Source organism: Nicotiana sylvestris, chromosome 7 (genome assembly GCF_000393655.2).
Source record: "Nicotiana sylvestris chromosome 7, ASM39365v2, whole genome shotgun sequence".
Lineage (NCBI taxonomy): Eukaryota > Viridiplantae > Streptophyta > Magnoliopsida > Solanales > Solanaceae > Nicotiana > Nicotiana sylvestris.
Genome location: NC_091063.1, coordinates 166,396,474 through 166,412,071, shown reverse-complemented (window position 1 = coordinate 166,412,071; position 15,598 = coordinate 166,396,474). Strand labels below are relative to the sequence as shown.

Sequence of the window (15,598 nt, the reverse complement as noted above, 5' to 3'; positions counted from 1 at the left end):
TAATCACTTATTTCTCATAGTTGTCTCTCAAAAAATGATGTCTAACATTTATGTGCTTAGTTCTCTTATGATGAACCGGGTACTTAGTCATACTAATAGCACTAGTTTTATCATAGAAAATAGGGATGCAACCAACTTCAATACCAAAATTCATCAACTACTATTTGATCCACATCAATTGAGCACAACAGGAAACAGCAACAACATACTCAGCTTCAGCAATGGATAAGGCCACTGAATTTTGCTTTTTAGTAGCCCATGACACAAGATATGAACCAAGGAAGTGAGCCATACCTGAGGTGCTCTTCCTATCCATAAGGAAACCTGTATTTCAGCATCAGCATATCCCACTAGGTTAAAGTTACTACCTTTTGGATACCAAAGACAAAGATCAGTAGTGCCTTTCAAGTATCTTAATATTCTCTTGACATCAGTCAAGTGGGATTCCTTTGGATTTGCTTGAAATCGAGTACAAAGCCCTACACTAAAAACAATGCCAGGTCTGCTAGCAGTAAGATACAAAAGTGAACCAATCATACCCCTATACAACTTCTGATGAACAGATGAACTAGGTTCATCTATGTCTAACTTTGTGGCTGTTGCAATAGGAGTGTCTATTTCCTTTCATTCTTCCATATTAAACTTTTTAATCAACGCTTTTGCATTTTTCTGCTGATGGATCATGGTTTCATTTGAGTTCTGTTTAATTTGTAAGCCTAAGAAGAAGTTAAGCTCACCCATCATACTCATTTTAAATTCACTCCCCATAAGTTTAGCAAATTCCTTACTTAGTTTTTCAGTGATTGCCCCGAAACTTATGTCATCAACATATATTTGTATTACAAGAAGATCCTTATTTTTTTCCCTCAAGAATAGAGTGTTGTCAATTTTACCTTTCTTATAGCCATGTTCAAGAAGGAATTTGGATAGTCGTTCATACCATGCTCTAGAAGCCTGCTTGAATCCATAGAGAGCCTTGTCTAGTTTGTATACATGATCCGGACACTCCTTGCTCTCAAACTCTGGAGGTTGTTTGACAAACACTTTTTCCTTTAAGTAGCCATTTAGGAAAGCACTTTTGACATCCATCTGGTGAAGAGTAAATTCCATGTGTGCTGCAAAGGCTATGATGAGTCTTATTGCTTCCAATCTTGCAACGAGAGCAAAGGTTTCATCATAGTCTATGCCTTCTTCCTGGCTATAACCTTGAACCACCAACCTTGCCTTGTTCCTTGTAACAGTTAAATCTTCATCAAGTTTTTTTCTAAAGACCCATTTAGTGTCAATTACTGATCTATCCTTGGGTTTTGGAACCAGATGCCAAACTTGACTTCTTTCAAACTGAATGAGTTCATCATGAATTGCATTCACCTAGTCTGCATCCTGCAAAGCCTCAACAACATTTTTAGGTTTAATAAGAGATAAGAAAGCATCAAAAGCACACAGATTCTTTAATTGAGATCTAGTTTTAATTCCAAAGGTTGGATCAATAATTATGTTCTCAATCGGATGAGAACTTTGATACTTGTAAGGTTTCACAACCAACTAGTTTCTATTTGATGTTTCTCCCATGTTATGTTGCTGAGGAACAGGCTTATGGACAGGTTCCATTTGGGAATTAGATTCAGTTTTTCTTTGTTCAATTCCCCCTGTCAGGTTGCCTTAGATGGAAGAATCTGTTCCATCACCTGTTCCATCTTCTGGTGCATCTTCATCTTGGGCTGTGACTTCATTTAACTCTTTTACCAGCCCAATAGCTTCATCTTCATGTTCCTATCTCTCATAAAGATTGTTAGTTTCATCAAAAACTATATGTACACTTTCTTCTACACACATAGTTCTTTTATTGTACACTTTATAAGCTTTGTTATGTAAAGAATATCCCAAGAATACTCCCTCATCACTTCTGGGGTCAAACTTATCTAGGGAGTCATTTCCATTGTTGTGCACAAAGCACTTACATCCAAATGCCCTAAGATGAGATATATTTGGTTTTCTCCCTTTAAGTAACTCATAGGGAGTCTTCTCTATAAGAGGTCTAGTCATACACCTATTAATGATGTAATATGCAGTGTTTACAGCTTCTGCCCAGAAGCTATGGGGCAGTTTACTAGAAAGAAACATAGTCCTAGCCATATCTTCAAGAGTCCTATTCTTTCTTTCAACTACTCCATTTTATTGAGGAGTCCTAGGGTCAGAAAAATTATGATCTATTCCATGCGCATCACCAAATTCTGCAAACTTAGCATTTTCAAATTCAGTTCCATGATCAGACCTTATTGATGCAAGTTGATTACCTAGTTGATTTTAAGTTTTTCTAACAAAGGCAGTAAACATGTCAAATATTTAATCCTTAGATGTTAAAAATAATGTCCAAGTAAACCTAGAGTAATCATCAACAAGCACCATCACATATTTTTTACCACGTCTGTTTAATGTTCTCATTGGACCACAGAGATTCATATGAACTAGTTCCATCGACCCGGTCGTGCTTACCACTTTCTTGCTTTTAAAGAGGATCTTACCTGCTTTCCCCTTGCACAAGCTTCACAAACTTTGTCTTCCTTAAACTTGATGTTAGGCAGCCCTATCACCAGGTCCTTGGAGACTAATTTGTTGAGTTGACTTAGACTTGCATGTCCAAGTCTTTTGTGCCAAATGAGGGGATTATTGTCCAACACGCTTAAGCAAGTGAGTTCATTTTCTAAAAGAGTGGACAGATCTACAATGTATATATTGTTTACTCTTTTTCCCTATAGAACAATCTTGTTAGTGATAATATTTATCACAAAACATTTGGTAGAGGTGAATGCTACCAAGTTACCTCTGTCGCACAGTTGTGATACACATTAGGATATATTTCAAGCCATCTATCAAGTAGACATTCTCAATAGAATGTGAGTCTGTATTCCCTACCTTTCCAACCCCAATGAGCTCACCCTTCTTACCATTTTCAAAGGAGACATTACCTCCTTTGAGGTCCTCAAGTGAAAGGAACTGGTTCTTGCTTCCAGTCATATGCTTTGAGCAGCCACTATCCATGTACCATATGGCTGCTCCCCTTCACTTTGACCTGCAAGAAAAAATCAGGGGTTAGTCTTAGGAATCCAAACTATTTCGGTCCCTTTCTATAGGCTAACGGGTGAATTAAATTCTTTTTAGCCCATCCTAGCAGCCTATTTTTCCCTTGAACAAAGGTCTTCTTCTTTTGACTGGCCTTTTCTTTTACATTACATTCACTTTTGAAGTGACCAGTTTTACCACAGTGTGTGCAGATTTTGTTCTCAGGAAGTGTGATGTGCTTGCTTTTGGGATCCCACTTAGGTACAGGGGTCCCATAGCCAAGTCCTCTTTTATTGATAGTATGATATTCTTGTAGCCAAGATAGTGCATCAGAGGACTTATTCCATTTGCAAGTTTTGTCTAGTTCATGCTTAAACTTACCTAGACCTTCTTTTAGGACTCTTATCTGCTCATCCTTTTTGTACAACTCATCCTTCATTTTTCCTAAATTTTCTTCTAAAGTGAGGTGCATGTGATCAGCTTTCTTTTTACCTGTTCCTAGTTTCAGTTTTAAATTTTTAGATCTAAGCTTTAATACAGTGGTGTCAAGTTCAAGAACCTGGTTCTTTAACTCAGTATTTTTACTATCACTTTTACTAGCCTTGAGTTCCAGATTCTTGCACTTAGTTTTAAATATTACACATTCCTTGGACAGCTATTCCTTTTCATTGTTCATGACCTCAGACTCATCAATGAAATCTAGCAGTAATTCAGATAGCCTTTCTTTAGACAAAAATTTAATCTTGTCTTTGAGATGAATCATACTTACCTCTTGTTCATTATCTGATTCTCCAATGGCCATAAGTACTTGTTCATCTCCATCTTCATCTTCTGAATCCTCATTTGAGCTTTCTCCCCAGGCAGCAACCATATCCTTCGTTGATCATTTGTTCTTTATGGGATGAACCCGTTCCTTCTTCCTGTTTCTTCGTTCATCCCTTTCCTTCTTCCATTCAATTTCCCATTGAGGACAGTTTTTGATCATGTGGTCAGTCTTACCATGTTTGTAATAGCCCTCGTTGTTCTGTTTTTCAGGGACCCTTGGTTTGTTGTAATTTTCATCTCTTGAAGAACCATTTCCTCTCATTAGATACTTCTTGAAGTCTCTCGTGATCATATCCATTTCATCTTCCTCTAGATCTGCACCTTCAGCGATTCTGAGAGCCAGGCTTCTTTCTTTCTTGAGAGCATCCATCTTCATGGTCTGCCTTCTCAGTTTATAGGCAGTGAGATTTCCAATTAACTCGTCCAACTTGAGAGTGGCAATGTTCTTCGATTCTTGAATAGCAGTGATTTTGCTTTCCCAAGTAACTAGCAAAACCCTTGTCAGAATTTTCTCAACCTTGTCTTCATCAAGGATAATTTTTTCAAGAGACTTAAGTTCATTTGTTAGTGTTGTGAACCTTTTATACATCTCTTGGATGGTTTCTCCTTCCTTCATGGTGAAATTCTCATATTGAGAATACAACAGTGTTCCTCTAGATCTCTTCACTTGAGGAGTTCCTTCAAGAGTCACTTGTAAAGTGTCCCAAATTTCCTTAGCAGTAGTGCAACTTTGAATTCTAATGTACTCATCAAGACCAAGTCCACACACAAGTCATTTCTTGGCCTTAGCATTCTTTTCCCACTTCTTCAAATCCTCACCAGTGCAGTCAACTCTAGTCTTTAGCACATCCACTCCTTCAGCATTCTTCTTTATAATATCCAGGGGACCATCAGTAACAATATCCCAGAGTTTATAGTCCTCTTCGATGATATGATCTCTCATCTTGTTTTTCCACCAGGAGTAGTACTATCCATTAAAGAGTAGAGGCATAGTAGTGGATTGTCCTTCCCAGATTCCTGGTGATGCACTCATCTTGATCTGTTCCTAAGGTGTTAACTTCTTCAAGTATAACCTGCTTTGATACCAATTGATGTTTTATACTTCAATACCACACAAGAGGGGGGGGCGATAATTTGTATGATGTCCAATTTTTCGCTTAACCTAATTATAGAATGACCTGGTTCTTCTATGTGTTCCAACTACTACTGTTGCGAAATAATAAGTACAGAAATTAAAGAACAAAGAAATTTTACGTGAAAAACATCTGGCTCAAAAGGTAAAAAAACTATGACCTACCTTCAAGTAGGATTTTCCCAAACTCTCCACTAAAATCAATGAGCCACAAACTACATTTACAAAAACGCTTTTGTAAACCTAAGATTAACTCTAATCCCATTGTAGCACACAACCTCAACTGTTGCAACAACTTCAAGTTAACTCTAATTTGAAAACTCTGAGTACCTCATACAATTATTTCTAGAAAGAACTAGAATAAAAGATAGACACTTGGAACTGGTTCTTCTATCTAGTTCAAGTAGCTTAAGGTTTGCACTCTTGAATCACACACAAATTGCTTGCAAAATTGCCTTGCTATTTTGCTCTCAATTCACGTTTAACTTTTGCTTATGTGCATCACTTGTAAAAGAGAACAACGCTGATATTTATCGAGTTAGGAAATAGAGATTGACTAGAATTCTGATGCTACTCTTCCTTGGTGAAAAAGTTCTAGTTAATCTCATCCTCTAACTTTATCCTTCTCTTAAGCAGTGTTCTCTTTGTGTAAGGAATCTTTCTCCTTATCTAATATGCAACCTTTTCGATCATGATCATGAGATATCACTTCTGGTAAGTTAGGTTTATCTCCTTCACGTGCATCTCACATGCTTGAGTTGACCATATCCGTGCTTCACTAGGATGGACCTGGTCCATGTCTGAGTTCCTTTGTCAGTCTTCAAAACTCACCTTTAGTTAGGCCAACATAGAAGAAGAGCAATTGCTTATATACCCATGAAAATTCTCTTCCTCTTTCAATATGGGACAATGTCCCTTTGTCAAGGAGGGAATCTCAAATGAAACTCAAATATTTCATTTTCCTTCCACTTCCCATTCACCCTCTTTTAAGCCTATTTTAATGCTTAAAAAACCTAACAAGTTAGCAAATATATTTTTATGAAAAATATACAATTTAGGCAAACACTATGGGAGACGAAATGGTAAAGGCTAGAGGAGGGGCGGGAAGATAAGGGTGGGATGGGGTTCGGGAGAGGAGTGGGTGGTGCTACGAGGGTGGTTGGTTGGGGTTGGGAAGGCTTGCTAAGGAGGGGGTTAGATGGTGGGCTGGGGGTGTGGGTCGGGATGGTTTAGGTGAGGTCGGGGGTCCGGGGCTAAGGTGGTAAGGGTGCGAATTGGGGGTTGAGTGTAGGGGTTGGGGTGGAAAAGGTTGAAAGAATAGAGTTTTGGAAAATATTTTTCATCATTTATGTAGGGAAGTCATTTTTCTCCAATAGGAGTGTCACGATCCAAAATTCAACTAGTCGTGATGGCACCTAATCCCAACCCGCTAGGTAAGCCAATAACCAATTATCCAATTTAATGAGATTTATTAAGAGAATAAAATATAATACAAGTGCTTTTATACAAGAATTTCCCAAGAACTGGTAGTACAAATTATTAGCTTCTACGATTTAGATTTTTACAAAAAACGAATTGAAATAAGTACAACATCTGTTGAAATATAATTGAACAAAATTCGAATCTAATGCTATCAAGGATAAGTGATAGCCATAACTAGAATGCAGGTACATCTCCCAATCCATCTCCCGCCGTACACAACAACATTAGCATCCAACATCTGCACGCATGGTGCAGAAGTGCAGTATAATTACAACCGACTCCACGTACTCAATAAGTAACAAACCAACCTTAGGTTGAAAGTAGTGACGAGCTGGGACAAGGGACAGAGTACAACTCCAATAACCAGTAACAGTTGATAACAATATAATAAAGATGGTACAAGAAATAACTCAGTTCGTTCACTACGGAAAATAGGTATGCTTTTTAAGTATAACAGTAAAAATCCAAATCTTTTACCGAAAACACCAATATATGAGTAAGTTTGTAAAACAGTGATTTTCCCAAAAAATCTTTCAATAATAAATAAGAGGTTTCATTTTTCAGATAGCATGAGGAAAGTTCATCTCTATGCCTACATGTCATATGCAGGTGATATGAAGAATGTTACCAAAATCAAGTAGCATGAGGAAATACATCTCTATGCCTCTATCTCAAGTACGCATGTCAAATTCAATGCATCTCAATGATGAATACATGTATTCACACTCTCAGAGTACTCAATCTCACTGTCTCATATTCTCACTCATCATGCTCAATACTCACAACACTTAGTCACTCAATATTGTATAGGGCAGATCCAATCCAAATGCAAATAAATCAAGGCAGATCCAACCCAATACAAATGAACCAAAATGCAAGTAAATCAGGACACATCCAACCCAATGCAAATGAACCAAGGCAGATCAAGCTTAACGTAAATGGATTCTAGCAATTGCGCCCACTGTGAATGTGCATACTCCAGAGGGGTCGATCCAGCCCAAGAGCTATAATAAGCTAAATCCTAGCATGAATCAATAAAGCCTGCTGTAGCATGCAACTTGATCCCATAAATATCACTTGCAACAGGCCCTCGGCCTCACTCAGTCATCAATATCTCCAGTCTCTCAGGCTCACAACACTCATGCTAAGCAGCCCTAATCAATTATATGAGATGTGACAATATACGATAACAGAGACTGAGATATGATATGAAATGATGAATGTGACTGAGAACATGACTGGAATTAAGAAAATAACTCAACAACAAAGAACATCACTGTGAGTCCCAATAGTACCAGCATATAGCCTAACATGATTTCTAGCATAAATTATAGCTTAGGTGCTATAACATATAGAGTACAGGAAAAATGTTCAGATACGATAGCTACACAGTTCCATGGAATCGACTAAATCACAATTCACACGGTGCACACCCACAAGCCTGTCACTAGCATGCACGCCACCTCAACATCAATCACATAACACGTAATTCGGGATTTCATACCCTCAGTACCAAGTTTATAAGTGTTACTTACCTTAAACAAGCCAACTCTAATATCGAGCAAGCCAAATGATGCTCCAAAATACCATCCCTCACGTACCGACCTCCGACCGGCTCGAAACTAGCAAAAGAAACTCAAATACATCAAATAATTCCAAAGGTAACAAACCCAATCAATAAAGGCCGAATCTTTAATCAAAAGTCAAAAATCAACCCAAAAGTCAAACCAGGCTTGCACCTCGGAACCCGATAATACTCATAAAATCCGATAATTCATTCAATTACGAGTCCAACCATACGAGTTTCACTGAAATGTGACTCCAAGTCGACGTTCGAAACTTAAAAATTCACATTATGAAACTTTAGGCAAAACCCCAAAATTTCTCTCTTGAAACCCTCGATCAAATGCCAAAAACGAAAAAAGAGTCATGATATAAAATAAAAAACTAGTGTAGAATACTTATCCCAATTCACGCGACGTAAATTGCTTCAAAAATCGCCTCAAAATATAGTACTTTATATTCACTGGAAAGAAATACTCTATGCGATCACGGGGCATCCTTCGCGATCGCGAAAAACAAACTCAGCAGCCTCTCAAAATACACTACGCGATCGCGAGATAGCTCACGTGAACGCGAACAACACTACCTCATACCTTCATGAACGCGTTGAAGAATTTTCTCTTGCCCTAGCTTAGTCCAAACCACTACGCGAACGCCTGCTCACCAGCACCAACGCGATGCTCAATCTGCCACAACCTATGCAAACGCGGACCATCACTCGCTAACGTGTAGACGAAGAATTACTCTATTTTTTCCCTTATGCGATCGCCCTCCGCGATCGTAATGAAGAAATGTGATACCAGAAATCAGGAGAACACACCAATGCTAAAATGATATGAAATCCATCCGAAATTCACTCGATCCCCTCGGGACCCTGTTCGAATATACCAACAATTCTCGAAACACAACATGGACCTACTCGAGACCTCAAATCACGCATAACAATATCGAAACGACGAATCGCACCTCAAATCGAACTTAATGAACTTTGAACTTTTCAACTTCGAAAACTCGTGCCGAAACATATATATCAAATTAACCCGAAATGGACTCAAATTTTGCACACAAGTCCCAAAGGATATAACGAAACTATTTCAATTCACAGAACCACAATCTGAATCGGATATCTCCAAAGTCAACTCTCAGTCAAACTTATAAACTTTCCAAACCTTCAAATTCTAATTTTCACCAATTTGTGCTGAAATCTTTTAGAAACATCCAAATGCAAATTCGGTCATACGCCTGAGTCCAAAATCACTATCAGGACCTAATGGAACCATCGAAACTCCAATCCGAGGTCAAATACTAAAAAAAATCAAACTTGGTCAACTCTTCCAACTTAAAGCTTAAATCATGAAATTCATTCTCCCAAATCGATTCTGAATAACTTGAAAACCAAAATCGACGATTCACATAAGTCATAATATATCATACGAAGCTACTCATACCGTCAAACTTCCGAGCAAAGTGCAAATACTTAAAACGACCAGTCAGGTCGTTACAAGAAGTAAAATAAATATAAGGAAAATATTTTCCAAAATAATTTGGCCAACCAAACATGAGAAAATTTGAAATTCCTTCATTTACCAAATTAAACACATCAAATATCGTTTTCTTATCATAGTAACATATCCCAACATATCCTTATTCTTAGTTTAACTATACCATGTTCTATTGTTCATGCTTCATATGTTAACACATAGTGTGCATGGTGCACATTAGTTAGCCGAATGAGTTGTTATCTCATTGTATATTTTGGACAATCTTTATCCCTTGAATTAGATTTTGCAATTGAGTTAGGTCTAAATTCTCTTTGAATTCAATTGTTCAATCTTTTTTCTCTAACATCTTCTCCTAACACTCGAACCTTTTTTAGTATAATGTTTTGTCCTTTCCAGGTGCTATTTTGATGTAACCGTGGTTTCAGTGTCAAGATTACGAATAAATACCCATCGTTTTTCCTTTCATTAATAAACTTCAAATTGAAATAAAGAATTTGAATAAATAATAAGCAATCTTTTTCATTATTCAAAACATGATTACAAATTACAAGCGGAAAGAAGAGGGGTAGATTCCTCGTAAATGATTGGAAGAAGCTAGAGCTGTTGTATTTATATATACATTTATAAGCTCAATACAAATATGTCGTCAAGTGATGTAAACTATATACCAAACCAATAATTTCTAAATAATTGATCCAACCAATCAAAAAAATTAAAATAATACTAATGAAAAAGTCAAAATACACAAAACTTCTCCAAAATTGTCTGGAGTTTCTTTCTCTTCTTTAGTTCAAAGTTAACTTCCTGGTCTCGAGGAAACTTTTGTTGGTGGAATCACAAGATTTTATGTATTCGAGAAATGCAGCAAAATTTGTATCTTTGTAATTTCTTGGATTTGTTTCACTAATTAGTTTAGGCCATGGCTTTACTGCACTATTAAATGGAAGACTATGTAAAGAAGCCACTGAAATTCTTGACTTCAAGGAGTTCACAAGAACTCTATGTAGCACACTCTTGTACTTCCCATTGCTAAATATCTGTCACAAAATCACACAAAAAATCATGTCAAATTATGAACTTTGAACGTGACAATAAAGTAAAAGAGTTGGTTTTTGAGTTAATACTTTAGTGTTTATGACAGTATAAAATATTTGAACATACATACTTCAGATATATATACATCATACACTGATAAAATTATAATATCACACCCCTTAGGATGCGACCCTTCTTCGGACCCTACATGAACGTATGACGATTTGTTCACTGGACTGTATTTTGTATATTTATATACATATATATGCGCGCACGCACACGCATACACACATTAACAACATAATATTTTTCTAATATTATCAGTGTATTATAACCTTTTTAAGCCGGTAACTCCCCTTATCTTTCATGCTACTAATTTCAATTTATATGGACGGTTATTAGTCTGTGACAAATGGAGCATATAAACAATCGATTCAACTTAACCCAATATTTTCTTTATGAACCACAAAAGTATACATAAAAAGCATATGAATTTTCAAAAAATATTAAATTTTGAACCCATAATCTCGAACGTCTAAATTTTGCCGGTGAAAACCTATGAAACTTATGTCACGAATCCCCCTTTGTGCATACAATTATTTATTAGGCGAAATAGTAGCTTATAATTTTTTTTTTAGAATGTCAATATATAGAAATTAAACTCTGAAATATTTCGTACCTCGAGATGGTCACCAACATTGACCACAAAAGCTCCAGGGATAGGTTGAACAGTGACCCATTTTCCATGGCACTTGACTTGCAAACCTTCAACTTCATCTTGAAGAAGAAGGGTAAGGAATCCATAATCAGAATGGGGTGGCATTCCTAATGTCAAATCAGGATTAGGACAAGGAGGGTAGAAATTGACTGCCATTAGCTGGCTTCCATCTTCAAATTCTTTTAACATTTCTTCAACATCATCATTTTGTGTCTTGTCTTTTGTTGTTATGCCAAGGCTTTCTAGTATGGCTTCCACTAACTTTAAAAACAAGAATTTGGTCTCTTTCGCATATCCAACTGCTTGTTCCCTGTTTAAATACAAAATTGAATGAATTTATAAAATTGTTTAATATAAAGATGATTATGACCCTTACTATTCAAATAAATAATACTACCTCGTTTCCATTTATGTGAACCCATTTGACTGGGCATGGAGTTTAAGAAAAGTGAGAAGACTTTTGATCTTGTGGTGTAAAATGAGACACATATATTTTGTGTGGCTATAAATTATTGTGTAAAGGTAAATTGTTTCCAAATAAGAAAAGGGGTCATTCTTTTTTGCACGGACTAAAAAGGAAATAGGTTAACATAAATTGAAACAGAGGGAGTATAATAGTATACTACAACAAATTATCTCGTACATGTTTTGTTGTTAAGGTTAGGGCTTGTAGCCTTTTGCTTATAACCATGCATGAAGAAACTAACTATAATGCATAAGAGTTCAAGTAATATTCAGCAGAAATTTGCCGGCTACCCCAGTAGCGAAGTTAGGAATTTTTCCAAAGGTATTCAAATTTAAAAGAAGTGAAAAAAATTCTCCACAAAAGGGTGTTCAATATATATTATATACCTCTAAAACGTAATATTTTGATAGTATAATTTTTCGACGAAGGGCATGTGACCATGTGGCTTCACCACTAGGTTACCCTACCCAACGAATATTTGTAGGTACGCTTTCTTAAAATGTAAAATTTATAATCTAAAAATAAGACAATATACCATCTACTATAGGTAAAGATGACCTGATATTATGAAAATTTCTTGGACCGATATATATAATTTGAACTCAATTGAAAAATGAATGAGAAAGTTGAAGTATCATCAAAAAGAGAAGTTTAGTTATATATACTATGGCAACCAGATGTACAAAGCATCCCACTTTCACGTAGGGTTCGAAGAAGGGACACACCACAAGGGGTATAATATAGGCAGCATATCTTAATACAAGTATTAATAGTTGATTCCACGTCTCAAATCTGTGACCTATAGGTCACACAAAGACAATTTTACCGTTGTTCCAATACTCCACTTCGTAAGTTATATATAGTATATACTTATGATGTAAAAAAACTTTTTATGCTATCAGTATGTTTTAATGTGAAATGTAGCTTCTTACCTAAAATCGGTGGGAGAAGAAGGCCAATGAGGAAGAACATCAGGAAGAGGATCACAAACCAACTTAAGAAAGTCTCTCCAACAAAAGACACCATCTTTAGTTTGATTAAAACTTGTTCCATATCTAACTGGTGTAGTCATGTCTGTTGTCATGTACTTCTCTCTTTCTGATAATGGCAGATTAAAAAAACTTCCCCCAACATCAACCATGCTTCTTATAACCTCATCTGGAATTCCATGGTTTACCAACTGCATGAAACCATAAAAATAACAACTTCAAAATGCATTTCTATATTTTAAAAATCTAAATATTAACTTTCATCAATTCAAGAATTGTGTGTTATCCTCCCCCATCTCCCTCCCCCAAAAGGGACGTCAGATACACAGCCAGAATTTTTATTAAGGGGGTGTCATAGTATATAAAAGTAAATATACGAAAAAATCAAGGAGAGTCAATATATATTATATATTGACTATAAAAATTGGTTTCACCTATCTACACAGTGCATTTTTTTGCAAGAAAGGATATTAGTTGATACCTTGCCATAAGGTGGCTCCGCCATTGGTCAGGTACAACTAAGCTAGGAATTGCAAACTATGGTATTGTAAAAATTGTATATGTTCTATACATAGTCATTAAGACCTCCTAAAACGATATATTTCCTCCTTCTCAATTTATGTTGTTTAACTGGACGTGGGGTATAGAGAATTTTTTTAAAAAAAAATTATTATGATCTAAAATATGACAGACATTTCTCTAACTATATATAATATCATGTCATTAAGGGTAAAATAAAAATCTAAAATTTAATTATTTCTAAATATAAAAAGATATCATTTTTTCGAGACACACTAAAAATGAAAGTGTGTCACAAAGTTACTTTCATAGGAATCTTAGTTTACCTGGAAAAATCCATAGTTTTCACAAGCATAGGATAGTGAATTAAGAACTTGAGCTCGATTAGGGCCATGGAGTTTAGCAAAATCTATGATTGGCAGCTTAAGATTGAGTTCTTTGCTAGCTAATTGTGGTTTTCCATTTATAGCATAATAATTTGGACGTTCTGAAATAGGGAGGATGTATTTCTTTGGAACTCTTTTAATGCCACTTTCATGCAAATACTTCACTCCTTTATTGTAATCTTCAGCTTCATTATTCAATCTTTCAGTAGATTTTGCCAATGCAGGAGACATTATATTTTACTCAAAAGTTGAAAAGAGAAATATATATATAGAGCTGAGTTGGTATCTATATATATGTTATGAACTTGAAATATAGAGGAGATGGTGGGAATTAAGAAAAGTGAAAGCTCTACTTATATAGAGAGGAGGGGGAAAAATCAAGAAAAGAAACAGTACCTAGTTTCCTAAATCCAGCTCTTGAATTCCACGTGTTGGTTTTTGATTTGATAAAACAAAACCGTTGACAATGTAGAATTGTTGACCCCATTGGGGATAGGTTCATGGCATGGACACCCTCCACAAAATTGCTAACATTGCTAAATTCAAGTCTATAATATTTTATAAAAATATTATGATGGGATATTGGGATAGATAGATCTTTTCACTTTTAATCGCAGGGTTCAAAATTAACACTGAACCTATTATATTTTTAATTTATAGGTTTATATATATTATTTTTGTAGTTTAATGAATCTTTATATATAAATTTTTAATCCACGTCGAAAGTTATGGATTCAATTGAACCCGTCGGTAATACATTACATCCGCCCCTGATCCCTAGAATGGAAAAATTACTATTCTTTTTGTCCCAAATCATGTGATGTATTTTGATTTTAAGAGTCAAATGAGTTTTTCTTTAACTATATTTTTTTCATATGCCTTTTAAATATCTTAAACTATTAATTACTGTGACTTGTAATATTTTTTATGTAGTTTTTAAATATGTAAATTTAGTTTTTAAAACTTTAAAAATTCAATATCTAAATTCACGATTAAAATTAGTTACTAATATGACTCTCGAAACTCGAACTACATCAGATAAATTGACATGGAAGGAGTAATTACTAATGGACCTGCTGCACAAATCTGAATGAGACGTGCGGGGGGGAGCAAATTCTGGTTAAACCAAAATGAACAGCAACAACAATTCCGGTATATTTTTGAAGATAGTATGCACGCAGACCTTACTCCTACCTTATGAAAATAGAAAGATTGTTTTCGATATACTCTTCTTGTTAAACCAAAATATTAAGTATTCCCTCTGTTCCGGTTTATGTGAACCTATTTTCTTTTTGGTCTGTTCAAAAAGAATGACCCCTTTCTAAATTTGGAAATAATTTAGTTTAAAATTTCAATTTTACCCATAATGATAAGTTTTTATAATCACGCAAATATTTTTGGCACCTTTTTTACTTGTTTAGGACCACAAATTTAAAAAATCTTTATTTTTTCATAAACTCTGTGTCCGGTCAAACATGTTCGAATAAATTGAAATGAAGGAAGTACTAAATAATATTCCTAGACTTTCCTAGGACCTACAAAACCCAACCCCTCCCTCTTTCCTGGCCAACCAAAAACCAGGGGTTGGTTTATGTTGGGGATGTGGGGATTTGGGGTTTGTGGGGGGGGGAGGAGTTGGTTCTTTCTTTAGTGGCTGACTTTTAGTAATATGCATCATCAATTGGAGTGGGGCCTCTCTACATGTTGGGTCATCACAATAATTTGATATTCTTTGTTTGTACTATTTCTCGGAAGTTCTTTGTCTTTCAATGGTCTAAGGCATTGAGATAAAGTAGAATCACTCCTTTAGCCTAATTTTGAATTGTCACGCCATTTCTGACTGGCTTTTACGATGATTGGTTCAAAGCCATGAATAATACGAAGATTTGGTCTGTCTAGTAATTGTTTACTGTATTAC

The 15,598-nt window shown here is 35.7% G+C and overlaps 1 protein-coding gene across 1 annotated transcript; it reads right to left on the bottom strand.

Annotated features, from left to right (window-relative positions):
- Positions 1–10,066: 10,066 nt before the first annotated feature.
- Positions 10,067–14,006, bottom strand: LOC104244364 (probable 2-oxoglutarate-dependent dioxygenase SLC1). The gene is made up of 4 exons (XM_009799775.2): positions 13,621–14,006; positions 12,719–12,966; positions 11,282–11,630; positions 10,067–10,604 (listed from the first exon to the last, which is right to left on the bottom strand). The coding sequence occupies exons 1-4, from the start codon at positions 13,909–13,911 to the stop codon at positions 10,353–10,355; spliced, it is 1,140 nt and encodes a 379-aa protein (XP_009798077.1). The 5' UTR covers positions 13,912–14,006; the 3' UTR covers positions 10,067–10,352.
- Positions 14,007–15,598: the final 1,592 nt, after the last annotated feature.

What these genes read in the sequence shown, in the direction of transcription:
- LOC104244364 (XM_009799775.2), bottom strand. Translation starts at nt 13,911, where the DNA reads ATGTCTCCTGCATTGGCAAAATCTACTGAAAGATTGAATAATGAAGCT. An exon ending in AAAACTATGGATTTTTCCAG is followed by an intron (nt 12,967 to 13,620) that starts GTAAACTAAGAT and finishes GGTTTCATGCAG; the next exon opens with TTGGTAAACCATGGAATTCC. An exon ending in ATGTTGGTGACCATCTCGAG is followed by an intron (nt 10,605 to 11,281) that starts GTACGAAATATT and finishes ATTTTGTGACAG; the next exon opens with ATATTTAGCAATGGGAAGTA.